Source organism: Rhinolophus ferrumequinum, chromosome 11 (assembly GCF_004115265.2).
Source record: "Rhinolophus ferrumequinum isolate MPI-CBG mRhiFer1 chromosome 11, mRhiFer1_v1.p, whole genome shotgun sequence".
NCBI classification, from domain to species: Eukaryota; Metazoa; Chordata; class Mammalia; order Chiroptera; family Rhinolophidae; genus Rhinolophus; species Rhinolophus ferrumequinum.
The window spans coordinates 64,156,065-64,182,131 of record NC_046294.1 but is presented as its reverse complement, the minus strand read 5'-3'; the positions used below and the strand labels follow the sequence as shown (position 1 = coordinate 64,182,131).

General features: G+C 40.4%; 1 protein-coding gene across 3 annotated transcripts in view; it reads right to left on the bottom strand.

Moving 5' to 3' along the window:
* FAT3 (FAT atypical cadherin 3) overlaps positions 1–26,067 on the bottom strand; it is a 507,587-nt gene that overhangs the window by 115,117 nt on the left and 366,403 nt on the right. For 2 of the 3 annotated variants that reach the window (XM_033120992.1, XM_033120993.1), the window contains exons 4-6: positions 15,077–15,391; positions 11,916–12,126; positions 1,394–1,533 (exon numbers count right to left, since the gene is read on the bottom strand). In XM_033120992.1, the coding sequence (XP_032976883.1) occupies positions 1,394–1,533; positions 11,916–12,126; positions 15,077–15,391 (666 nt within the window). Of the gene's footprint in view, positions 1–1,393; positions 1,534–11,418; positions 11,488–11,915; positions 12,127–15,076; positions 15,392–26,067 lie in introns of all 3 variants that reach the window. The other variant, XM_033120991.1, reaches the window with a different exon arrangement.

Below are 26,067 nucleotides of genomic sequence, written 5' to 3'. Positions count from 1 at the left end.
ACAGGGTCATATAGTCGTCCTAGGGAAGGAGACGGGCTGAAGGATCACGAGTAGTCACACACTGGCTGCCTTATCAGTCACACACTGGCATGCTTTATCATGTACATGACCCTCCCTTTCTGAGTTTGTTTATTCAAATGAAAAGTACAAAGGTTTCACGATCACAAACCCTGCTGTTTCCTTAAAATTCCAGCATTCTATGATGACAAATAGACTCAGAAGAAAGAGTCTCAGCACATTTTTGAAACCGCTAAGAGACAAACTAAGAGTCAGCTTGTAGATAAGCACATGAAATATCCCTCCTCTCTCCTTTTTAAACCTACATAGTTATAAAAGCTTACATCACATTTTAAATAAATTGACACTTGCTTACTTCAGGGTTGGCAAAAATTTCATCTTTACTACCAGAAGCATTGTGTTGGGAAGGATTCTGAGGACACATCTGGGCTCAGCAGGAAAAAAGATCTTGAGCAATAGAGATGGCTTCTGGGATCATGGGAACAGGAGAGAGAAGTGGGGAGAGTGGGAGGGGTTACAAGATATGTGTGTGTGCCAATCCTCTGCCATAACTAGCCTAAGGTCTCTGATGGTAAAATATAAAATACAACAGTCTTCTATACTTAGGGTACATCTGTCCTGTATGGATATCTAACATTGTGTTAGTCTCACCCAGGGATTTTCTCGTCTTTGCTTCAATGACCTTTCATAAGCACTCCAGCAGCAGAGTATAAGCATTGGTTCTCAACCCTGGCTGCATGTTAGAACCACGTAGGATCTCTGGGGATGGGGCCCAGACTTCAGTGGTTGTAACAACCCCCGCCTTCACAACCAGGGGATTCGACTGTACAGCCCGGAGAAAGAACCATTGGCATACAGGCTAAAATGGGAGATGGGAGTCAGGGCACCCCTCTCTGTCCTTGTTCTTTATTAAGGCTGTGTGTGACCTTGGCTGTATCTCTCCTCTGATTTTAGTTTGTAAAATGAATTTGGACTCTTAGGTATCTCTAGCTCTAATTTTCTGTGACTAACAAATGAGGAAGTGAAGAATAGCATGGTATATCAACTCAGACAATATATATATTCTCTTGTTTCTAAATTCAAGAAAAGCTGACTTTGTTGTTACAGAGATAAAGCCACAGTAAATGATCAAGGAACAAACACATCGCACTCTTTTATACATGAACAATCATGATTTCTTGAAACAGGCAGCTAAGTTATACAATACCATTGAGAGAATCGTTTTTCTAGGTTATTCTCTCAAATGATTTTTTTTTAAAAACACTAGAAATCCATAGACATACGTTACTACTTCCAATGCATGTTTTAACTGCTTGCAACTCTGACTTTAGCAGACCTTTCGGCATTCCCACTACTTAGTAATCTCACATCTTACCTGAGTGACAGCAACATTTGTCCCATCGGTGACTTCCACACTCATATTATAAATGGATCTCTGCTCTGCGTCCAAAGGTTTTGCAATGACAATGGTCCCAACACCCTTCTCTGCGTCAAAAGAGCTGTCAAAATTCCCCCCTGATGATTTCACAAAAACAACAAAAATTAGCATATCTGAGAAGTTATTACATGTATTAAAGGATATAGCTTTAAAAGGAACTCTTATATAGAAATATTTTTGACAGGCATCCTTATGGCTCAATTTTGTATACATTAAATGGGACCTCTTTATTTCTATCTTAATTTATATTTCAAACCACAGCCTCTACAATGCATAACAAATGCCACCCCAAGATAATGTATTGCAAATAAAACCTCAGCACTAATGTTAGAGTAGTGAAGCATAAACTGACTCCATAAAATATTTAGAAAGTTAAAGACTCTTCAACCCCTTGTGGCTTCTGTGCTAGGAATTTGTAGATCCTTTCGCATTTCCAAAGTAGATTAAATTCTAAGTAAACAAACAGTCCAATCATGATTAACAAAAATAAGTAGACACTCTTAAATTTATTCTAGGATTGATGGTAAACATTTGGTTGGTAGAGTTGAGTGCCCCTAATTAGCTGTCAGAAATAAAATTATAAACACTAGAAAATAAGAAAAAACAAAAAAATGAATTTCATATTAAACATTCTACATCTGCAAGTTGGGATATTTATAGAAATGTTTTTATGCCATTTTGAATGTGAGTTATTTTTCTCCCCCAAAAGTAGAAAGTCTATAGGAGATTTACAAAATGAAATCTGGAAAGAATTAAAGAAAAACAGCTTTTGTAACATCAACTTATAAAACAATCAATATAAAAGTTTAGAAAACTTTACTTTTTATCTCCTGGACTAGGTATAATGCACAGTCTGTGAATAATGTGCTTAAAACAACATAGGCCTTGATGAAATTACTGTAGATGGTTTCCATCTCTGAGAACCAAAATGTGGTTTATGATCTTTCCAAAATGAAAGATTGATTTTTTTTTTTTTTTTTTTTTTTTTTTTTAGGGAAAAGGGAAGATAATGTTGTAAATGCTGGAATGATTTTAATTAAATATCAGTACATGTTCACAAGCACTGGTTATTTTGTCTCAAATTTCATGATGTTAATTAATTTTGTTCTTGGACAGTACTTTTATTTAACTATAGCACATAGGGCAATGCACTTATTTAGGTTTATATTTTAGAAAATAAATCTTGGCTTCTCTTACAGTCAACATTCTTTGTATTTCACTTTGCTGATCAATGAACAATGCTATATACAATTTCTACGATATTACAATTATAAATGGGCAGCTGAGTTAAGGGAAAGGAGAATTTTACTTGAGTTACTAGGATTTGATGTACATAAATATCGTATTGACACACAATAAATATCGTAGTCCCCCTTATCCACAGGGAATATATTCCAAGATTTCTAGTGAATGCCTGAACCTGAGGATAGTACTTAACCCTGTATTTACTATGTATTTTTCCTATACATACATACATACCTATAATAAAATTTAATTTATAAATTAGACACAGTAAGAGATTATCAACGATACCTAACAATAAAATAGAATAATTATAACTATATGTATATGTATATACTGTAATAAAAGTTATGTGAATGTGATCTCTCTCAAAATACCTTATTGTAACGTACTCATCCTTCTTCCTGTGATGATGTGAGATGATACAATGCCTAAGTGAGGTGAATGACATAGGTATTTTCAGACAGAGGTTGACTGCAGGTAACTGAAACCGCAGAAAGTGAAACATGGATAAGGGGGTGACTACTGCCATATGGTTTACTTAAAAAAAACAAAAACAAAACCTGGTCATATACCAGGGGTGCCAAAAGAATGTATACACATGACGTGTATTCATCTTTTGTTATTGGTATTTACTATTACAATTTTAATACAGTTTTTTCCTTTCTTAAAATGTGTATACATTTTTTTTGGCACCTCTGTATATTTCAAATACGTATTGCTTACAGCTGTCATATACACTCAAGCTTATTTAATTGCTAGAGAGAAAATAATTGCCCTTGACATTTAATTAACGTTATAAAAATACAGGGGTACTAGAGAATTGCTTGGAGATGATATACTTTTCAAACATTTCTTCTAAAAAGAGATGCAACTTCCAATTAATATCTTTAACTGATTTACTGAGGAGAACTCAATGTTAATTCTAAAAAAAAGTCTTTTGAAGAATAGGGGAAGGAGAAACGGGAAGAAATCTAGGCTGAAAAGGAAAGCAAGCCTTAGGTCACCATCTTTTTCGAAGGGAATGTTTCATGTTGATAATCACGTAAAACAAAATGTAAGGCTGATTCAAGCGTCTTGAATAACCATCTTAATGAGCAAAGAAAAATCATTTGCTATGAAGTGGTACTTTCTGAAAAACACTTTGTCATGGAAACTTTCAAAGAAAGAACATAAAATCGTCTCAGACCTGTGTAGAAAAAAAGATGAGAGTGCAACTTCGCAAGACATTTCTGGTGGGTATGAAATCATATTTCAAGTCACATTTAAAATCATTTTTAGCATGTTTTCCTAACCAAGATGTTTACAATAGTCTCCCCTTATTCCTGGTTTTGCTTTCAGCCATGGTCCGAAAATACTATACGGACAATTCCAGAAATAAACAATTCAAAAGTTTTAAATTGCTTGTCATTCTGAATAGCGTGATTCAATCTTGAGCTGTCCCGCTCCCTCCCACCTGGGTCATGAATCATCCCTTTGTCCAGCATAGCCACACTGTATATGCTCCCTGCCTGTTACTCAGTAGCCATTTTAGTTATCAAATCGGCTGTTGTGCTACCACAGTGATTGTGTTCAAGTAACCCTTGTTTTACTTAATAATGACCCAAAGCACAAGACTAGTGATGCTGGCAATTCAGATATGCCAAACAGAAGCCATAAAATGCTTCCTTTAAGTGAAAAGTTGCAAGTTCTCGACTTAAGGAAAGAAAAAAATATTCTTATGCTAAGGTGGCTAAGATCTATGATAAGAATGAATCTTCTATTAGTGAAATTGTGAAGAAGGAAAAAGAAATTTGTGCTAGGTTTGCTGTCTCACCTCAAACGGCTAAAGTAATGGCCACGATGCATAATAAATGCTTAGTTAAGATGGAAACGGCATTCAGTTTGTGGGTGGAAGACATGAATAGAAAACGTGTCCTGACTGATGGCAATGTGTTGTGCCAGGAAGCATTAAGCCTATATGAAGGTGACAGCAAGGGGTTGATTCTCTGAAGTGAGTGACATCAAGCCATTTACTGCAAGTAAGGGCCGGTTATACAAATTCAGGACTGGGTTTGGACTGAAAAATATAAAAATTACTGGAGAGAGATACCACATTCACATAACTTTTATTACAGTATATTGTTATAATTACTCTATTATTAGTTGTTGTGAATCTCTTACTGTGCCTAATGTATAAATTAAACTTTCTTGTAGGTATGTATGTATAAGAAAAAAACAGTATATATAAGGAATGGCACTATCCATGTTTTCAGCCATCCACTAGGGGTGTTGGAACATATCCTCCGAGGATAAGGGGGAACTACTGTACTTTCTTAAATCTGAGTACCCTGATTGATTTGGGGGTTGGAGGTGGGGGAAGAGGTCATCTTTCAACCTCAATTATTTGAAAAGGTACAAATGTGTAGATTGAGGAAAAAATAGAAATTATGCAAATTATAAAACCTTGGTTTGCTCCAGTTTAAAGGTGAATGAACATGAAATTTAGAAAACATGCAGGCAAAGATTTCTAGTGTCAGTTTAAATGGGGCAATCCTATATGCTCTCCCTCAACTGCCTGAGGCTCACATTTTCCTTGGGGCCCTATGCAGAAATACAGAATCATTTCATGTCCTCAGTGGCATAACATTGACATATTTTATATATGGCATATAGGTTGTGTGTTTTCTTATTAGTTATTTTTCATATCAAATAACATTTTTGGCCACTTTTAGGTCGTAATTTTTTTTTTAGTTCTCTCTCTTCCTGGTGTGTGTGTGTGTGTGTGTGTGTGTGTGTGTGTCACATGTGCGTGCGCACATGTGTCTCCTTTATTCACCTTTACTGTTTCAAATACTCTAGAACAGAAACCTCTACAGGGGTCAGGGAAATAGACAAACAGAAAGCAGACCAAGGAATACTTGAGAGAGCCTCTGAAGTATCTCAGGCCATCAAGATGGCTAACAGCCACTGATAATCACTTCCAGGGCATTTGTTGGTAGTTAAATCAAGATTTCATGTAAAACAAGGTTCCCAAAATCTTCTCTGAGTTTTAAAACGAATTTCTGACAAGGGACACAGAATCCAGACCAGCAGTTCACCATCAACCCTCATGCAATTTAATAACCTATCACTTAAGCATCCCATTTCATAAATGACTCCGTATCTCTCCCCCAGGGCTCATTTTTCAGGCTCTCTTTAGCCTGAAAGGTGATTTCATTTTGTAGGAAACCATGTCCAATTCATCTGGGGTGAGAATATCAAATAGAAGGAGTCCATTTTCACTAGCAGCATTCCGTTTAAACAAGATGTGCTTCCTCAGAGCCAGTAACACAACATGCAAAGCCAGAGTATGCTGGTGCAGTAGCGTTAGGCTAAACAAAAGGTGGGAGAAGGGAGGACACAGCCGAGCTGGTCTGAGTTTCAACAAAGTGGGAAATTCGAAAAGTCACAGCCTGAGTGTTGCTGCAGGGATGTGAGGCAGAGATGGTTAAAAGCGAGGTTGTGAACAGCCCACATAACAGATAATTCATGTTGGGGACATTTCTCTATGACAATTTTTGGTCAAGATGGGTGTAATAAACAAAGAATAGAAGAAGCATCTTGGATTTCTACAGGATTCTATAGTAAAACATAGCAAGTTGGAATGTCCTAAAAAGCTTTTTAAAATGGGGCAAGAATGAAACTATTTTGCACCAGCAGCTACTGCTCGAATGTGCTGGGCAACTGGGTGTTGCAGTACAACTAGTCAAGCTTTTTTCTAAAAAAGGACACAAAGCATCACCATCTCTCCATGATGAGATCCAACGGTGAATATCATACCGCTTCGCATTTAAAGAAGCTTCCAGGTCCCTCCCCTAGCATATGATTCCATTCGACTCTATGTGTAAAAACACCAACAAAAATCTAGTAGTCACCAAGGGGGAAGTGCTATGTGAGAAGCTTCCAAAACACTGAGCTGCTGAATCTCAATGAACTAAGGGAATCATTCTCAAGCTGTTCATTCAAGTTCTGCTTGTACACTGAACTTGAGGAAAAACGCTCAACACCAGTTACAGTTTGATCATGAATAATTTTCTGCCTTGGAATCAAGCAAGCACAGCACGGAGCTGAAAAGGATATTTACGTGGAAGGCAGGTGATATGGGATGGAGGTCAGGAAACAAGTGTTAGGAAGGAAATTCCCTTCTAGAACCTGGCTTAAAATTCATTCTCTTAAAACAAGAGGTATACAAAGTACTATTTAGGCTTTTTACTGTTTTCCTAAACTCTTTTCAGGTGTCCTCCTATGGGCAGTATTGTTGCTATGGAGAAAACAGATGACTTGTTTGGGATCAAATTAGGGGCAGAGCGAAGAACTGAAGAAATGAAGTGTTTGATGGCAATTGAATGACTTTGAGCAAGTGTCACCCTGATGGAGAAATAGCTATATTAGAAATGGTACACAGACACGGCTTCTCTCAGGAGGTGTGGGCAAGAGTTTTGTGATGAAGAAATATGGCCATTTGTTTAGAAAAGCCCAAGCTCTACTCAGAAAACAGGGCTGCTGCTAGCGCTATCAGAATGTATAACTTGTCCACTTGAACAAACCCTAATAAGGGAAGGCTCCACTGGGAACAAGGTTCAAGGACAGGTGCTAGCTTATGAGACAGAAGCATCCAAACACCCAAAATCTTCAGGAACCTATGACAAACTAAGCATCAAGGCGGTTTTTGTTTTCCTGCAACACAGAAAGGTATTCAAGTTAGAGTAGGACCTATGCACTGGCTCACACCATCAGAGAATTATTTTCAAAGAATAGCTTTTCTCCTCTCTATACATTGGGAGAGGCAAATTAACAAAGCTATTTTAATTGTTTACTATCTACGAGGAAAACGTTTTCTAGTTGAAGTCAGGCAGAAAGCGAGAAAATTGGGAAGCAACATCCCCCTGAAGCTGTGGGTAAAGAGGAATTATTTGAAGTGTGTACTAGTGGTGATCATTACAGTACAAATATTTGCCATTGGGATAAGGATATGGGGACTGAACTGTGAACCACGGTGCATGCACATTAGAGAATATGTAAATCAAGGAGCTGCTGAGTTGAAATCATAGTCTCCTGAGAAGTGTGAAGATATGTGATAAAGCCACAAAGGATTCTGGGTTAATTTTGTTCCCTTCATTTTTTTCCCTTTTAACACAGAGAAGGAACAGTCTGTGTGTTGGGCTGTTTAAACACAGAACAGCTGAAATTTATTATGTTTCCTTTTAATAACAGCTTTCTTAACTAGGTTACAAGTTGGGCTTCTGTTTCTGGAAGCTAAGGAGAGTCTAGCTATATAACATCTCATAAGCAGTGGTCTCTTTAGAAGCATAAGAAAGTGACTCGCAGATCCTGGGTGCAGGGTCTAGGCTTGTGAAGAAAACCTTGCTCGCCCCACAGCTTTTGTGAATTCATATTATTTTGTGTGGGGGGAGGGGCAGAATAAATTGAAATAAACAAGAATCAGGTAGATTTGTACATATCGAAATGAGGAGAGAATATTCTCAGGGGAAAAGCGTGCCGAAATACTTTCTGCTCACTTAATGAGAATTCATCAGTTATAGCATGTATAAGCTGTACATGCGAGGCCAGGATGTTGTATTCTCTATGACCCTGAGCGTCAGCATAGGTGTCTGAAAACACTAGGTCTATAATGGAACCAAGCTTTGACTCCCCTTGGAAGAGTCAAAAAGTACTTACCACCTAGGAAAGACCTACACTTAAACCTGAGATCTCGTTTCAGATCCATGTCGACATTGTATGCCTCGTGTCTATTCTTAGCACCCAACTACAGTACACTGCTAAGTTTCTTAAGCGTTGTTCCCTCTCTTTTCCTCCTTGCGAGCTTGGCCAGGGAAGATGTTTAGGTAAGGAAGAAGGGAAGAGAGAGAAAAGTTTCAATGGCCAAGGATAAATAAGCAAGAAATCTTGAAAGTGAGGATGAAACATCTGAATATGATAAAGAAAACAATAGGTGTTTAGAGAAGGGGAAAGATGTTGTCAGCAGATTGAAAAAAAATGACTGTTAGATTAGAAAGGATTCTCAAAAGGGGGATTTGGTGGAAAAAGGACCATATCGATTCTGAAAGCAATCAGCACCTGGGGAAAAAAAATTTACTTTCGTGGTGAAATAGAGAGTGCTATTTCAAGATGTTGTTGGCTAGATGCAGGGATGGAAATAAAATCATGTTCTGTTTGGGCATCTGGCTGAGTAAGTTCGATTTGTAGGAGAAGTTTAGCTACATGTTACCAGATCTACAGTGAAATCTCTGTGATGGAAGCATCACAGACCAGAAAAGAACCCAGAAAACCCTGTAGGTCTTCATTAAAAGAGTTACATGGTATACTGAAAGAGAGAGGGTTCTATAGTAAGAGTATAGCATTTAGAAAAAGATGGAGAAAAATGAAAACCGAGACCATGTTTTTGATAATGATTCCCAGATTTCTATTTGGAGCAGGCTTAGGGACTCCTTCCAGAGAGGGCTCTCATCTGTAAATGGGCCCCCTTTTTTTTGGGATGAGTTCTCATTTTGTCAAAGATGCAGTGGTTGATATGGCTGGGAATACAGTGGAAAGTCACACTGACTCTGAGTTGGTCTCAGGCGGCATCAGTAGGGTTAATACATTGGCTACCTGGGCCATCTCCACTGGTCACCATTGTTTATTCCACTCATCCTGGGTAGACTACAACAGAAGCATTAGCAGGAGGAAGGAAGGAGAGACAAAGATCTTGCCCTTCAGGATTACGAATAGAGATAGGATAAAATATCCTATCGAATGAAAATATACAGTAGCACTAAGAATGCTGACACAAAAACATTCAAGTAAGGTTACATGCAGCACTAGAAGGCATGCTTACCTATACACACACACACACACACACACACACGCAGGAATGCTGAGGAATTGCAAAACTGATTTGGCTAACTGGGGTCAGATGGCTGGTCAGATTAAGCATGAGAGAAAGGCACGCTTGCAGAATGTTTGAAGAAGAGTACAAGCCAGAGAATCCTGGGGTGGGCAGGGAAAAGTGGGGTGTGCTGTGGGTAAGGAAGTTGCATGCATGGACCATGCAAGGGGGCGAAGCAGTGCTGTCAGGCTGTGGAGGTCCTTGAAAACTGGAGTGTCGGAAGAGGAGGGAGACAAACTGGTAGCCGACGTGAGACGGCAACTCCTCCCATAGCTCAGGACTGCACACCAGGAGCCCCGTTGCCTGATGGGTTTTGATTGTACTCTCCTTTGGGCTATGTAAAAGAAGTCACGATCACGCATGCCCCTGGCGGTTGGGCGTCAAGGACACATGCTGACACTCGAATTCACTTTTTGTGACTCTGACTGGGGGCGGTGGTGAAGGAATCACCCAAGATGATAGCACAGACAATCAGGCGATGGATGCATATATTCAACCTTTTATTTCACCCAGAAAGAAACTGCGTCCAGTAATAAGTTAATGAGCTAGAAATTACTGAGAAGATACAGAAGCAGAGACTTCTTTCCTGGATCAGAGGTTCCACTGATCCAGGGTCATTTATTGGATCAGAAATTCCACTTCAAATTCATTCAGTGGAGATGAAGAAGGAGATGAAAGCTTAGGATGAGGACGGTCATGTTCAGGATGGTTTGATTAATGCCAATTAAGTAAAACAGACATTCTACCATCGTTCCATACAATGAAATATGTAGAAAACAAGCCCTTTCTTTTTGGGAGCTTAGAGGACCCTCTGCTGAGGTTTGGGGGGCCATGGGGCATTCTTTTTCTGTGCCTTATTAAAACAGATGTGGAATGTCCTAAATGCTTTCCCCAGATCCAGCCCTTCCCGGGAAGAGAGGCAAGTTCCTGCCCATCCTCTCCAGGCAGTGACATGTGGAAGGAAATGATTCCCCCAGACCAGCAATCTGGATTCCCCGCCTCCCAGAGAGAACCGTGGGAAGGCAGCTCCAGCTCAGCCAGTGTCAGATCCAAGGCTGGCTTACACTCTCCCTCTCTCCTCTTAGCAACAGCCTGTTTTGTTTCCTGGTCCTCAGCACTTGTTTCCTCTCCACTACCTCTCCCTGGCGGTTTGTTGAGGGCAGTAGTGCTGTTTTGCCCTCTCCTTTTGCAGCCTGGCGTGCTTGCTTGCTTTCTTTCAAGGAATTCAAAGGTTGGCTCCCAAGGTCTATCCTGCATGCTTCCATCTGTTTCTCTATTTAGCTCTTGAGGGAAGCTCTCACTGGCTATATATCCAGGTTCCATTTCCTGCCCTTCCTTTTGTGGACAAAAGCCAGGGAACTCTTCCTGGTGGTTTTTTTCTTTCTTTCTTTCTTTTTCTTTTTTTGTTTTGGTCTAGGAATGGCACTCCTAGTGCAAAACAGAGGAGTTGGGATATATTTTTTAATTTATTTTTCAGTTGGAAAATGCCCAGTTAAATAAATGACCCTACAAAAAGATGAAAAAACAACAACAAAAAGCCCAGATACCTCAAAGCAAAGAAAAAATTTAAAAATAAATCAAAACAACCCCCCTCCTTTCATCCCCAAATCCAAAACCCATCAACCTCAAAACAAAAGAGTCACCGGATACAAGTAATGCAATAGCTGTTAGAGGCATGTATGAAATCTTTGGGCTGCACTTTAGCCTGTCACAGGCAGTTATGAAAGATGTAATTTAATTTGCTTAAAAAAAACTGTAAAAGGCAGATTGGATAGCTGTATTTTAGCAAATGTGTTTGCACTAAGGGTACCTTCTGTTGAACAGTTCTGCCCACAAGCTGTCTGTAGAATATAGAACATCTCTCGAGCATGCTTGCCACCTTGAAGCAGGGCAGTCGGGAGCAGAAAAAAAAAAGAACAGAATGCAGAAAAAAGGTGAAGAAAAAGAGAAAAATGAAGGACAGCAAGTCTAGTACCATCAATACATTTAGAAATGAGATTAGCCAAGTGTGACAATAGAATTTAAATGACACACAGAAAGACATTAAGATTGCAGTAAATAACGTACTATGGAAAATCCAGCCAGAGAGCACTTTCTGTTCAGCTTAGCTACAGAATCAGAACAAAAGCACAGGTCTATTACTCATTTTACTGGCTCTTTTGCATTCCAGCACTATACATCTTTTATTCTTAGCACTAATCATTAGTGGGTTTTTTTTGTTGTTGTTGGTTTGTTGTTGTTGTTGTTGCTAGCTGCTCCAGTCCATGATTACTTTGCCCGCTACAACTCTGGAGAACTCAAACTTACCAACTATGTCAAACCACAGAGGGGTGTTAGCTGGCTGCACAGACACCACCCCCACAATCTCGGTGACTCTGTCACTTTCCATGACTGTGAAGTTATAAAACGGCTCATCGAAGGTCAGAGGTATAGGTGAAGGGGGTGGTTTCTTAATCCATTCAATGTGGAGGCGGGCCGTGGAGGATTTCTGTGGGCGCCCGTTGTCCACCGCCTTTATCTACTCATACACAGAGAGAACACAAAAAGACGTCTTAGAGCTAGGAGCCTGGTCACGTGGATGTTGTTAGGCTGAGCGTCCACCCTCATCACGGTGTCAGCAAAGGGAAGAGAGAGGAGATCTGGGGAGAATGAGTCCAGAAATCGGAGGGGAAACAACTTGGTCACAGGGGGACCCCACACCACATTTACCAGAAGGTGATTCTGACCACCGCCAACTTTACAGTGGTGTAAAAACTTGAAAAACAAATGTTGCACTTAACAATTTCTAGTGTTTTATAGTCATGAATGATAGTTACAGGAGTAGAAATAGCTAATTTGATTCCTTATACCTCTGAGGGTGATTCTTGAAAGGAAATAAAGTTCATTACGAATCCCTACTTAACTGTGAATGAAGTGTGTATACACAGAAGTGTGTGTGTGTGTGTGTGTGTGTGTGTGTGTATGAGTGTGTGTGTGTATGGTCATGTTTTACGGCTCCTTCCTTCCGCTTTATTCTGGAATATTCCACTCACATAGAATCTGGAAGAGTAATGGGACTGACATGGGAAAGCAGCAGCCTTGCACATTTCACCTATGTTAACGGAAGGGATAAAGAACTCTCTTGGTGGAAGCACAACCTCCTGAAGAGTGTTAATGATTCTTCTATATATTCTGATATAAAAGATGAGGAAAGTATGTCTCCTTGCCCAGATGTGTATGGTTAACTGCTATGGTATCCTGGACTTAAATAGGGGAAGGGAACAGTTAAGTCCAACAAGCAGACACCACTGACAGAAAAGAAAAAAATAAAGGATTTTAAAATATGACATTAATAATCAACATTTGTAAGTGCATGGCTAATAGTTACAGCCTTTAAAAACAGTGACAACTCATCGCTACCTAATGCTATGTGTTCATGGATGATCATTTTGCCTGGGAAAATTCCTGTGAAATGGAGGATCCTTGAAGATAGATGTCCTAGGTCAGGTTTTTTAGGAGCAGCGCCCGAGACAGGGATTTGAGTACAAATGTGCTTTTTTGTGTTTTTTTGGGGGGGGAGGTGGGGATTCGGAGGAGGCAGAAGTATTTTCAGGAGAGAGGAAGTGAAGAAAGCAGGACATATGGGGAAGGTGCTAAGCAAGAATGTGGTCTCAGCTAAAATCTAAGCTCAGCCTGATCCCACAGGGAGCTTGGAGTCATTAAGTACACTACAGACTTGGGTCCGCAAGGGGGTTGAACTTTTGTATCCGGTGTCAGTCAGTGACTGGCTGCGGCCTGCTGGGCTGGGGTGGAAGTGTGGAACCTCTTAGGTCAAGCAGTTCAGTCAAGGATGACTCTGTGGAGAAGAGGGCAGCTATGAGCCCTTAGCAGCTAACACTCACAGCAGTGGGAGGATAGCTGCACCACCCTGGAAAGGGGATCTGGGTGGAGCACCAAGAGTATCCACTACAGTCCATCCATTCCTCAAAGATTCCCACTGGCAAGCCTCACATCACAGCTTTCAACGGTAGAAACAGGGCTAGATTTTTATCTTCTTTTCCATGCCCCCTATTCTGGATACATTACTGAAAAAGGAAAGGAACCCAAGTCCAGACCATAGGAGTGAAAAGATACATCAAGGGTCAAAGACCATCCTTTACAATAAGAAAGGGCTGACTGTATACAGCAGAGAAGGCTGAGGACTAAGAGAACAATGGCAGATGGCACTAACTCTTGACATTTATTGGGACCCTGGAAAGTGCCCATCCCTTGTAAAGATGAGCAGTCCTCTTTCTGGCATAGGCACTACATGTGTAATGCAGTTGGGGGTTCGGGGGAGCAGGCTGGCACCATAGATATGGGAGTTTAAGTCTCTGTTTGAGACGGTGCTCATGTTTGTTTTTATTTTTAATTTTCTAACCATGAAAAATGTAGTCACTTTTTACTTAAGTTTTTTCTTCTTCTTCACTTTTTACAGAATAAGCGTAGTCTGATTTGTGTCTCACAGTTCACACAGCTAAATTCGTGTACAATCACATTGTCAACAATTACAAGAGTTGTTTTCTTGGAGACACATTGAGTGATGTTGAATGGTGGGTGGGATATGCCACTCTGCTGTTCCCTTACCCACAGTTTACATTTACGTGCAGTACCTTGAAAGGATTTAGGGACACAGGAAGTATGGTTGAGTACCTGATGGAGCAGGCTATGGACTGAGAAAGGGGGTTTGCTGATAGGACACAACCAAATGAAATGACAGCATTATTTAAGAATATCACAGATTCTTAATCCAGTCACGGTACATTTATACAATGGAGTATTACGCAGCCATAAAGAAGAAAGAAATCTTACCATTTGCAACAACTTGGATGGACCTAGAGAACATTATGTTAAGTGAAATAAGTCAGACAGAGAAAGATAAGTACTATATGATCTCACTTATATGCGGAATCTAAAGAAAAGAATAAGTGAATGAACTAATCAGAAACAATTTTGGAGACAAAGAGGAAAAACTGAGGGTTGCTAGATGGGCGGGGGGGTGGGGGGGAGGGTGAGGGGATTGGAGGGCAGTCGGTGACCACAGGATGGCCACGGGTTTGAAAATTAATCTGGGGAACGTAATTTGGTGGTTATCAGAGGGTAAGGGGGTTGAGGGGTGGGGGATGAGGGTAAGGGGGATCAAATGTATGGTGATGGAAGGGGAGCTGACTCTGGGTGGTGAACACACAGTGTGATTTATGGATGATGTGATACAGAATTGCACACCTGAAATCTATGTAATTTTAATAACAATTGTCACCCCAATAAATTTAAAAAATAAATTAAAAAAAAAAAAAAAGAATATCACAGAAACAGAAGGTAGCCTTCCACAACTGTGTGGCTGCACTTTTTACTCTAAGATTTATTGTGCAAAGGAATATACATGAATAAAGGAGCAACTCCCTGCCCCCCCCCCCCATTAATGTTATGGAGGTTGAGGAAAATCTTACCGTTAGGATGTCATAACTCCCTGCTGTAAATTGTTTTCTGGAAGAAACCATGCCAGTTTTAGGGTCAATAAAGAATTTTCCATCATCGTTCCCATCTGTGATACTGTAGGAGATTTCGGCGTTGGGGCCCTCATCTCTATCAAATGCAAAAGCCCTGTAAATGGGTTCTCCCCTCTTCTTCCGGTCACGTTCCGGCAGCTTGATTTGGTAGACTTTCTCTGGGAACTGGGGCTTGTTGTCATTCTCATCCAGAACCTGAACCACCACCCAAATGGTTGACTGTTTCGGAGAGGAACCGCCATCTGTGACAGTCACCTGAGATTTGAAAGAGAAAACATTTTACATTCAGAACGGAGAAGAACTTTTCTTGCCACTCCTTCCTATGATACCCTACAAAAGATCTATTCTGTGTTTTAGAACATCTCAACTTTTCTTATTCCTGTAATTCATGTCAAATGGATAACTTTTCATAGTTCATCCATAGAAGCAAGGTAATGTCACAAATCGAGTAATGGAAATCATTGCTGAAAAGGTAGGAGGGAGGCAAAGTTCTTGTGATGTGAAATGGAGAGGGAGAAGAAATAGGGTTGACTTTACAAAATGTGCCAACTTCTACAGACTTAGTGGGCCTAAAATATGGCACCCTCAACCGATGCACAAAACAATATAACCGTTATTATATGTTATGCCATAGGTGTTTCTTCTAATCCTTGGACAACTCTATTACCATCCAAATTGTTTCAATATTCATTTTATTTTCTTTCTTTTCCATCTTCATGTAAAATTTGTGATTTTTACATTGTTAATGAACAAAAGGAAAACTGATATACACGTCAGAATTTTAATGGCTGGTTAGAAATACACTTGACAGTTAAAATATGTTTTTAACAGTCACAAAATAATTTTTTTCCGCTCTGGAAAAGGGGAGGGGGATGTACACCTCTTCCCATATCCTTGAGATACTATTCTTATGTATGTCTGTGAAAATTGAGACAGAGGAGAGAAATGAAGAGCTCTCATATAAAGTTTGCATGGCAGATATAAAAAGTCTTTGAATCTTAGTGTGAATATAGTCTTCTTCATAGTGATGATAATTACTATCATATTAATATTTAACATGTGGATGGTGACACCATATATAAAGCCTCTTCTGTGCATTATCTCATTTACTTTCCAAAACACCCTCTTCAGTAAGTGGAACAGGTTTATTTATTCCCATTCTCCAGATGAAAAAACAGAGGCACAGAGCTACCATTGTTACTAAGTGCTAAGCCAAATATTGAACTTTTGGCAATTCTGCTTAACAAAACCTGGAAGAACCTATATTTAATCTTTAAATCATGTCCTGGACTAAGACAGCTTATTACCTTAAAATAAGTATTTGGAGACTGGAAGGAACATGAAAACGCACGCGGCATCAAAAGGAGAAAAACCAAGGTGAATTATAGTCGGTCAACCAGTTTTTCACCTAATAAAGCAACCTGACAGGAATAACAGAAAAAAAGTCCCCAAATTTGGAAAATAAATTAAAGGCTTTTTAGAAAATGAAACTGCGATCTAGTTTACTTTCTCTTACAAGTTGCCTAGGAGGATAGCTTTAATAGAGTTAAGGTAAATTTTCAGAGGCATTCTTGCTTCCTTTGAAAAGTCAATCAAGTTTCCTTCCAAGGTTATTTTCCCAAGTGGTTTGTTATGTTTCACAAAAGAAACACGTCAGGGCCAATATGTGCCAAGGCTGGATTTTGACTCTTGAGCTAATTCCTGGACACACTGAGTTCTGAAGAGGCACGTTCTGCTGCTGCCGAACTAAAATGTTATACTCCCAGGTGAGCTGTGTTGACCTAAACACATTGATTTTTTGGCTGCTCAACTCCTCTGCCTCTCGTTTTTGCTTGAACAGACTCTTTCCAAATCCAGACAACTCTCACAGCCTTCGCCATGCACAAAATCACCTCCTCATCGCTTGTCAATAAATGCCCTGCAGTGAGCTCTGAGATGGAGCTCTGGTGATGATTCAGGCCAGGTGGCTGCCAAGAAAAAGAGAGACCCTCTCGGCTGTGGTTCACCACTCATTTGAGGATCCTGCTGTTGCAAAAATGCCTTCCTTTGGAGTAAACCTGGATTTAATAACCCAGGTCCTTGAGGTGTCTGCAAGCAGGGAAGGGGGCAGCTGCACAGGCTCATGAAGCAGCTGCCTGGCATGCTGTGGGGGTGGGGTCACGTATGTCACCACCTCACCTCAAGTACCCAGCTCTCTTGCTCCCACAGACTATGCAGGCACCCTTCAGGTCCTTGAACACACAGCCTTTCTTCTCAGGGCTTTTGCATCTGCCATCCATCCTCTCTCCCTGGAGTGCTTTTCCCATCCCTTCACCTGGATCGTGCCTACTCATTGTTTAGGTCCAGCTGAAATGTCACTTCCTCAGGGATGCCTCCTCTGACCCCACAGACAAAGCAAATGCCAGCCCCCTCCTCTATTCCCCTCCCATATCATGGACTGTTAAATTGCCCTATACTTTTCTTTTGTAGTATTTAATGTTGTGGAAATGAACTACATACATAATTCTCCAACCTAAGTTGATAGGCTGCATAAGGGCAAAACAGACTTTGCTCTTTTTTTCACTGTTCTCACCCCTGTGTCAAGCCACATAGAACATGCTTCACACATGCTTATTTAATGAATTAGACTCCAATTCAGGTTGTACTTGAATAATCTCTTTAGCCAAAGCAATCTCACCTTGTAAAACTTTCATAGCTCATTCAAGGTCCTTTACAATGTCACCCCAAGCTGCCTTTCCTGCCTTTTGCTCATAACTCTTCCATCTCATTACCCATGGCTTCAATCACCACCTATATGCTGATAATTCCCCAGTGTGTACTCTTGTGCCTAAACCTCATTCTCCACCTCCAAACCAACATGTTCCACTATTTACTAGGAATTTACTCTCTGCACCCCTCACCTGCAACACCCCCCAAATCACAGACTGAAATCATTACCCTCAAACCTCTGCCTTTTCTATTTTCATTGTCTCAATAAATGGCACCATCTACGCACACACTGGTCCACACCACAATCCTGGGCATCCATCTAGAGTCCAGGCTCTGTCTAACCAGCCATATCCAACTAAACTTGGAGGCCTGCAGGAACTTAACATGTGCACCCCCGACACCAGTCTCCTCTGCCACACTGCCCTACAGACCGGCCTCATTTGCAGCATGTTTGGACTAACTCATTTGTCTCCTGGTCTCCCCGTGTCTAGCCTTCATCTTTGTGGTAAAGTGTTATTTCTTCTTCAAAACTATGACCTGCATAACATTCTTCAGGGGCTCCTTGACAGCAGGGAGCTGGCTGGCCTTGGTTATCGCCAGTTTATCACTATCTGCTCTTTTCCTTCCATCGCTCAGTTACACTGAGCCTGGGAGGTCCAGAGTATGTCAGGCATGCTCTTACACCTCCATTCCATTGCACAGATACCTGTCTCCATGGAATGCCTTCTGCGGGCAATTCACCTGACTCATTCTAGAAGCTTCGATTCAAATACTCCTTCTGCAAAGCTATTCCTACTTCCTGAAGATTGAGGTAGGCGTCATCACCATGTTCCCACTCCGCTGTGTGCATAGCTCCAGGATACAATTATCACTTACATTTTTCAGTGTCTGTTTGCTTGTTGGTCTGTACTCAATCATTCTAGACATTGAGCAACTTGAGATCGGGGACTGTCTCTTATTATTGTTGTGTTCTGGCATCTGGTACAGCTCTAAGTGCCAAATAAGTGTTGTTGAATGAAATTAAAAATTTACCCTGAACACTCCCTTAGGTAATAAATGGAGAGCACATTCAGATACTGAAGGGTCTCTGTTTCCTCATCTGTAAGAAATAAAAAGACTGATAACATATAATATTATCTTCCAAGTGCTTCTTGCTATATGATTCTATGAATGAGGGTCAGGTGAAGATAGACAAAATTTTAACCATGTCCTCTGGGGTTCATACCCAACTTACATCACTGAGAACATTACTAATCCCAGGATTAGGCATAATGGTTTCTAGCCACTTCCAAAACTGTGCTGGCCCCTTATCTACAATCTACTGAAATGATTTATTCACGTGTCTGGCTCCTTCAGTTCACTGTGAGCTACACAAGGCAGGGACTCCATCTTTTTTATCTCTTTCCTGGAACCTGGTGTACTCTTAATAAATGTTTGCTGAACTGAACTACGTCATTGCTAACCTCAAAGTCTTAATTTCCATTATTGTTTCTGTGCAGATTAATAAACATAAACGACATTTAAAATGAAACTGGGAGGCTAGAAAGAGAGAACTCTCACGTCCGTGTCACTCAACGCACTCTACTGATCCCAACAGGAAGAAAAGTACCTTGCATCTCCGACAGGAATTGATACCACATCAGGAGAAAGAAAAGATTTCTGTTTGCCCAGTAACAGCTCAGCCAATGGAAGACTGCCATCACGCAGCCAATGAAAAAGCCACTGTACTTCGAACTTTGAGTTTCCTCCCATGAGCACTTTGTTCATCACAGCGCCTCCCAAGTCCATAAAAGTGCATTCCTCTCCTTTGTTTCTCTGGACTTGTGTGGGGTTCACCACTAGGCTGCATGCCCCAAATTACAATTCTTTGTTGTTTCCAAATACACACATTTTACTGGAGAAATACCTGGCTGCCTATTTGTTTAAGGTCAGCATTTCTCTAGACTCACTCATGTGTCCAGACATTTTTGTACCTGGAATATTAATCATTGATGTTTCCATCAGATTCTTAGATTTTATACTAATGCTGCCCTAGGCCTCAGACTGTCATGAGGAATTAGCCTATATGGAAGGAGTAGCAGCACTGGAGATCGAAGCAAAACTAATGGAGATAAATCCCCATTATCTCTTCCTCTGCATCATTTTGCATTAATGATGCAAGGAATTGTCCATTGTTTAGAAACTATCCATGAGACTTCTTGCCTTGCTACAACCTGACAAGAAAATACTGAACCATTCAAACTTAGCTATTTTGCTTTCATCATTGATCAATAATCAGTGGTTTGGCAATTAATCAAAAGGCTAGAATATTAATTTCTTTAGTTGTTTACAGTGAACAAAAGGGACCACAAATAGCTCAGTACCACTGAAAGGACAGCACAGTCGATTTCAATTTCCTCTGGTCCCCTGTGGTCTATGAATACCAGGAAGAACCAGAAGGCAGTCAACATGGCCCGAGGGGCTATGATGACAAAATTACCTGTTTTTAAGTCTGCCCCTGGATGATGCAAAAGCTTTATAGGACCAACAATAGATAGACATTGAGAATCCTGGAGTTGTGGCAGCTGTGGAAGGCCACACTCCTCACTCATTGATATTGTCTGATGTATTTATTTTTGTCGTCTCTCTCCTTGTAGTAGAACATAATATGTAGGCTGTCAGACAACTGAGACCTGGCGTCTTGTCCACTGCCTTGATGCCAGTGATTATAAGAGTGACTGAGAATATATTCAATTATTTCTAAGATGGGGAGTTTAATTCTGTCATTCTCTTCAACCATTAATTTATCAAAAAAGGTTCTTTCTAGGCCATTATATTTAAGGTTGTAAACCTCTCTTCAGGGACTACATATCTTCTTCAACTGCTTTCTATTTGTCCTTGATCCTTCATCTTTATGTGACATATTTTATTTATTGCACTTGTCCACTTACTTATTACATGTCTGCCTCTATGGGAACATGAGCTCCATAAAGCAGAGTTTCATCTGTTTTGTTCACAGATGTATTCCTAGTATCTACAACAATGGATATAGTAAGCATTCAATAACTATGTATTAAGTGAATTAATGAAAAATCATCTAGTGCCTTCTAATTACAAAATTCTTTTCGAAGTAAATTGGGAGATAAAGCAACCGATAAATATACATGGATGCCCACCAAATTCACCCCTCTGCCATGCCTCAAATCCTCTATCATATCCCAGACCTGCAATCATCTGGCCACAGTTTAGATATGTTCAATAAGAAGAGCTCAATGGCTTATGAGGCAGCCCATTTATTGTTTGATAGGTCTAATTTTCACACAGCTCCTCTTAATATTGAGCCTCAGTCGACCTGCCTAGACTGCCTGTAGCTTCAAAGACGACTTTTACTCTTTGTCATTATATAGAAAAAGTCAAACTCCTCTTTTGCATTGTCTCAGCTATCTACTGCAGTATAACCCAAAACCAGGTAGCTTAGATGAAACATAATCCTTTTATTATCTCTCCTAGTTCTAGGGACTCATTAGGGCAGTCTTACTTGGAGTCTCTTGTGCAATCAGTCACAGGTAGCTGAGGCTGTAGTCATCAAATATGTCTGTTGGTGATGGTGGCAGTTGGCTGGGACCTCAGGTGGGGCTGAGCTCAACAGCCTCAATATTTACAAGCGGCCTCTTTGTGTGGCCTGTGCTTCCTCACAGCATAGTGGCTGGGTTCTAAGAGCAAAAGACCTAAAGGACAGAAAGTAGCAGGTGCCGATTTCTTAAGGCTGAGCCCAGAAACTGGCGCAGTATCATTTGATCCATATTCTACTCGCTAACCGTCTCAGACTTCCGACTCAAGGAGAGAGGTCCTAACCCCACCTCTCTGAGAGGAGGGTTAAGTAATTTGGGGGGGGGGGTGTACATTTTAAAATTACCCTCCTCATAAAATACTTAAGTATATTTGAGAATCCTCACACCAGACTGAAAAACTCTAATTTATATAATCATCTCTTAGGTCATTCTTTATATATAATGAATTGCTATTCATTATACTGGTTACCTCTTTCAGGGTGTTTTGTTATATACCAGCTTCCTTTTTATAATATGATGGGCAGGACAAATGAATAGCAAACCAGATCTGTGTAAACTATCCTAGAGACAATCTCACATCGATTCATTCTGTCCATGACTCCACTTATTTCGGATGGCAGCCCTGTCGCAGAGCTCTGCAATACGAATGGCTTAAACCACCTAGGTCTTTGTCCTGTGAAAAGCAATAAACTGTAAGTGTGTGGTTTTCTTTTGGGGGCCAAAGTGCAGGATTTTACTTTTGTCCCTATTAAATTTCATCTTACTGGAGATCTTGATTATTCTGGACTGTTGGGGGTAATCATAATGATGATAAGTAACAGGTGTCAAAATCTAACTGTGCATCAAGGACTCACTGTAAGAGGCACAGCTCATGCTCTTTTAATTGTTCTGTTAATTCCTATATTTGTGAAAAAAGTTTCATGAGATAGGTACTATTATTATACCCATTTGATAAAGAAATTGAATTTATGAACTTGTCCAAAGTCATTGCTTGTAAGCGGCAGAGCCTTGTTTAATCTGGCAGTTGGGCTCTGAACCAGGGAATCGGTAAACTATAGCCAAATCTGTCACTGTTTTTTGTAAATAAAGTTTTATTGGAATGCAGCCATGCCCATTTATATTATCTCTGAACACATTATCTTTGGTGGCTTTGCTGCTATAAAGGCATAGAGAAGCAGTTGAAGCAGAGATTGTACGGGCCACAAAGCATAAAATATTTATTGTTTGGCTCTTTACAGAAAAAGTTTGCTGACCTCTGTTCTAAATCTTATGTTCAGCTGCCTCTTTTGTTATGCTGATACCATTTTTTGCATGCTTGCTCTGCTCAGCCCTCTCCATGATCATTTCCATTGCCACTAGTTTTCATAAGAACCCTGTTGGCACTGCCATTTCTATTTTTCAGCTGGAGACAATGAGACTCTGAAGTTAAGTAACTTCTGCAAGGCCACTCATCTTTTAAGTGACAAACCATGGGTCTGTACCTGTCGGTTTGGCGTCACAGCTCATGCTCTTTTCCTAACCCTGCGCAGCCTATGTAGAAGCATCTGTTAACCATCTGTGTAAAATTCTCTCCCCAAATGTGGCTTTGGATCAAAATCCAGCTCATAGCTGTGCTTCTAGAATCAAGTTTTTCCCTCCTTTGATAATTGGGACCATTGCTGACTGTCTCCAGTCTTCGCCCACCTTTCCTGTTTTCCTCAATTTTTTAAAAACTGCCACCAGGTGTGGGTCACGACTGCAACTTCTTTCAGCTCTGCAAGGCTTGAGAGCCAAATTTATTGAGTGCAGCTACATCTTCTTCTATTATTTTGTTACAGTTTTATATCTTCAGCTCTCTCTCACGAAATCTGCTCTAACCTCATCCCTGATAAAGGAGATGGAAGAAGGGGTTAGGGGGTCCTCAGTCTCAGTTACCTCTTATTGCTCAGGCACTTTGTGTTCACTCTGTGCAGGCCCTCTTCTATGTGCTTAACATATGTTAACTCATTTATTCTCTGGTCAGTCCTGGAGGTAAAGGGGATGACTAGCCCCATATGACAGATTAGAAACAGGCACTGAAAGATGAAGTAAAGTGGACTTAACCTGGTCCAGGGAGTGCACCCCTAATTGCCACCTTGTGCGGCCTCTCACCTAAATGCTTGCCCCAACTACTGAGTGCGGCCACGTTTTCCTTGCTCCAAACACAGTTCGAACATGCCCTTTCATTGGCCTCAGCACCACAGTTTTAGTAAGGACGGCAAGTCTATGGCACGTAGGCTGTGGCTACTCCATTCTGCCAGCCGTACCCGGAGGCCACAGTAGACAAACAGCTTACTCATCACACGGCAGGAGGGATGCAGTCTCAGCACATCCAAGATGGAGTTCTCCACAGCACTGTTACTGCTGATCCATCTGCCAGTGTCTAGGCTGAACACACCCCAAATAGCAAGTATCTCTGCATTCATACTTGGCTGCCACAGCGCTTTCTCTATGTTGGCAATCCCCTTTCTTGTTCTCAAATACTTTGTGCCCTTGGTCTGTGTCTCCTGATTGCTATGACCCATTGTAGCTCCTGATAATTATTGTAAAGCAGAAGACAAAGATCAAAAGAGATTTATTTTTTCCCTCCCTCTCATTATCAAATGTCTCAGTGCCCAGCTAATAGATTTTGTGCAAGGAAGAAATCTAAAGATAAAGCCATTTCAACTAAGGCAGAGCTTCCAACTACACGTGACAAGTAAGTTACGGATATGCAGCAACATTGATCCTCGTAAGTCTTGGGAAGATGAGTGTGACCTTATAGCTGGACCCCAAGGCTAGTCACCTCTGGTTGGGGTTAGCCTTTCTCTTTACCTAAGGATATTGTACAAATATTATCATATTCTATGTGTACTATAATGGGAAACAGATTAGGAAGCCCTGTAATAAATTACTAAAAATATAAGTATGTCACCCTTCTCTTGGATCTGATTGCATATTAAAACAATAAACATCATGAAGATCACTGGATCCAAAGGACACATTCTCAATAGGTAGGATTTTGGATGCTGTGGCTGCTGAAAGTTAATTTCAGCGAGGAAGCCTATCTATTGTCACTATTTTCTTACAAGATCAGTTGAGGATAGCACATCTTTCACCATTTATGTGTGCTTGGATGTTTCCATTCTCGGTCACCACACAGGTAGGCCCAAAGATGAAGGGACCCACTGTCGAGTCTTTTCTTACCCCTACCATATTCACACATGTACTGAAGAACTTCAGAGTGAAGGGCAACTGCCTTCCCTTACCTCTATTACTTAGGAAAACACAGAGTCACTAGGCGTTAGGAGAATTCAACATTGAGTGGGAGTTTAGATATTCTGGTTCGATCCACTAGTTTTACAGATGAGAAAACAGGTCTAGACAGATGAGCTTCATAGCCCAACACCATATTACTAGCAATAGCCTCAGTCTTTCTAACACATTGGTTCCACAATTCCAAGCGGCCCTTTCAGCATTGTATTCATAATGAGACCTGCATTTACAAATTCTCATCTGTGTGATTTCTATATTGCAAAGGCTTTAATTTAGGTATTTTTCAGAATGTTAATCTCTCTAAAAAAAAGAAATGTGTGTAGAGTAGATGTTATGTTTACTTTTTATGTTTACTTTTCATCTTCAAAATGTTTTACAAACATTAAACACTTAATCCTTCCCAGAGAGCAGAGAGGTTAAAAACAACTTTATCTCCTCTTTACAAGTGGAGAAACAGAGAAATGACCTTCTTAAAGCATACTCAGATGGGGGCTGGAATTCAGGCCTGCCTGCCTATGCAGTCAGGTTACTGCATTGCTGGACGACAAGTGCTTCCGCCTTTTCTGGAAAGAAAACTATGTGCAAACAGTAAATTAAAGGGTAGGCCTCCAAGGAAGAGCAACTTTTGAAGATAAACTTTCTGAGGCGTGAAATCATTGAACTAAAATTTGCCTGTACCATCACCCATATTTTCCATGGAGGAAGAGAAATAAGCTAGCTTTAAACCATCTGCTCCGGGTTTTATTACATGGATTTATTTTATTTGACCTATAATTTGGCATTAAGAAATCAGCTGGAGATGGGTAGGTGTTCTGGTCACTTACACCCTGACTTCCCAATCCTGTGTTGCTATCTACTAGGGACAATTGAGGGACATTTTCTCTGGACTGTGAAATACTTGTATCCCTGCTACTTCAAGTTTCAGTAAGTCAGGTATTTCCAGAGATGTATACTTAGTAGGTAGAATAAATTTATAAAATGGTTTATTTTATTAGGGAAAAGTCTTCATCTGAAATAAGAAAAAGGAAGGAATTCAGAATGAAAGGAAAGAAGGAAGAGACGAGGGGAAGGACAAAGGAAAGGAAGAAGAAAAGATTAAAGTATGGAGTGAGGTAGGGAAGGATAAAAGGGGAGGAAGGAAACAAGATAGGCAAGCAGGTAGGTACCTTTTTGGGAAGAGGTGAAACTAGGAGGCAAAGATGAGCTTTCTCAAAAGAAAGGGGTGTGTCCCCTCCTTATCCAGAAGGCCATTTACAACGGCATGGAAACAAGAAAATCCATTCACTAAATGCTTGAATTGCTAATCTTTGGGGAACCAGATTAGATAAATCTGATGAATATTTACTCTACACTGTCTTTGAGAAAGTCCTTTTTTCCTAAAAAAAAAGTGTTCTTTTT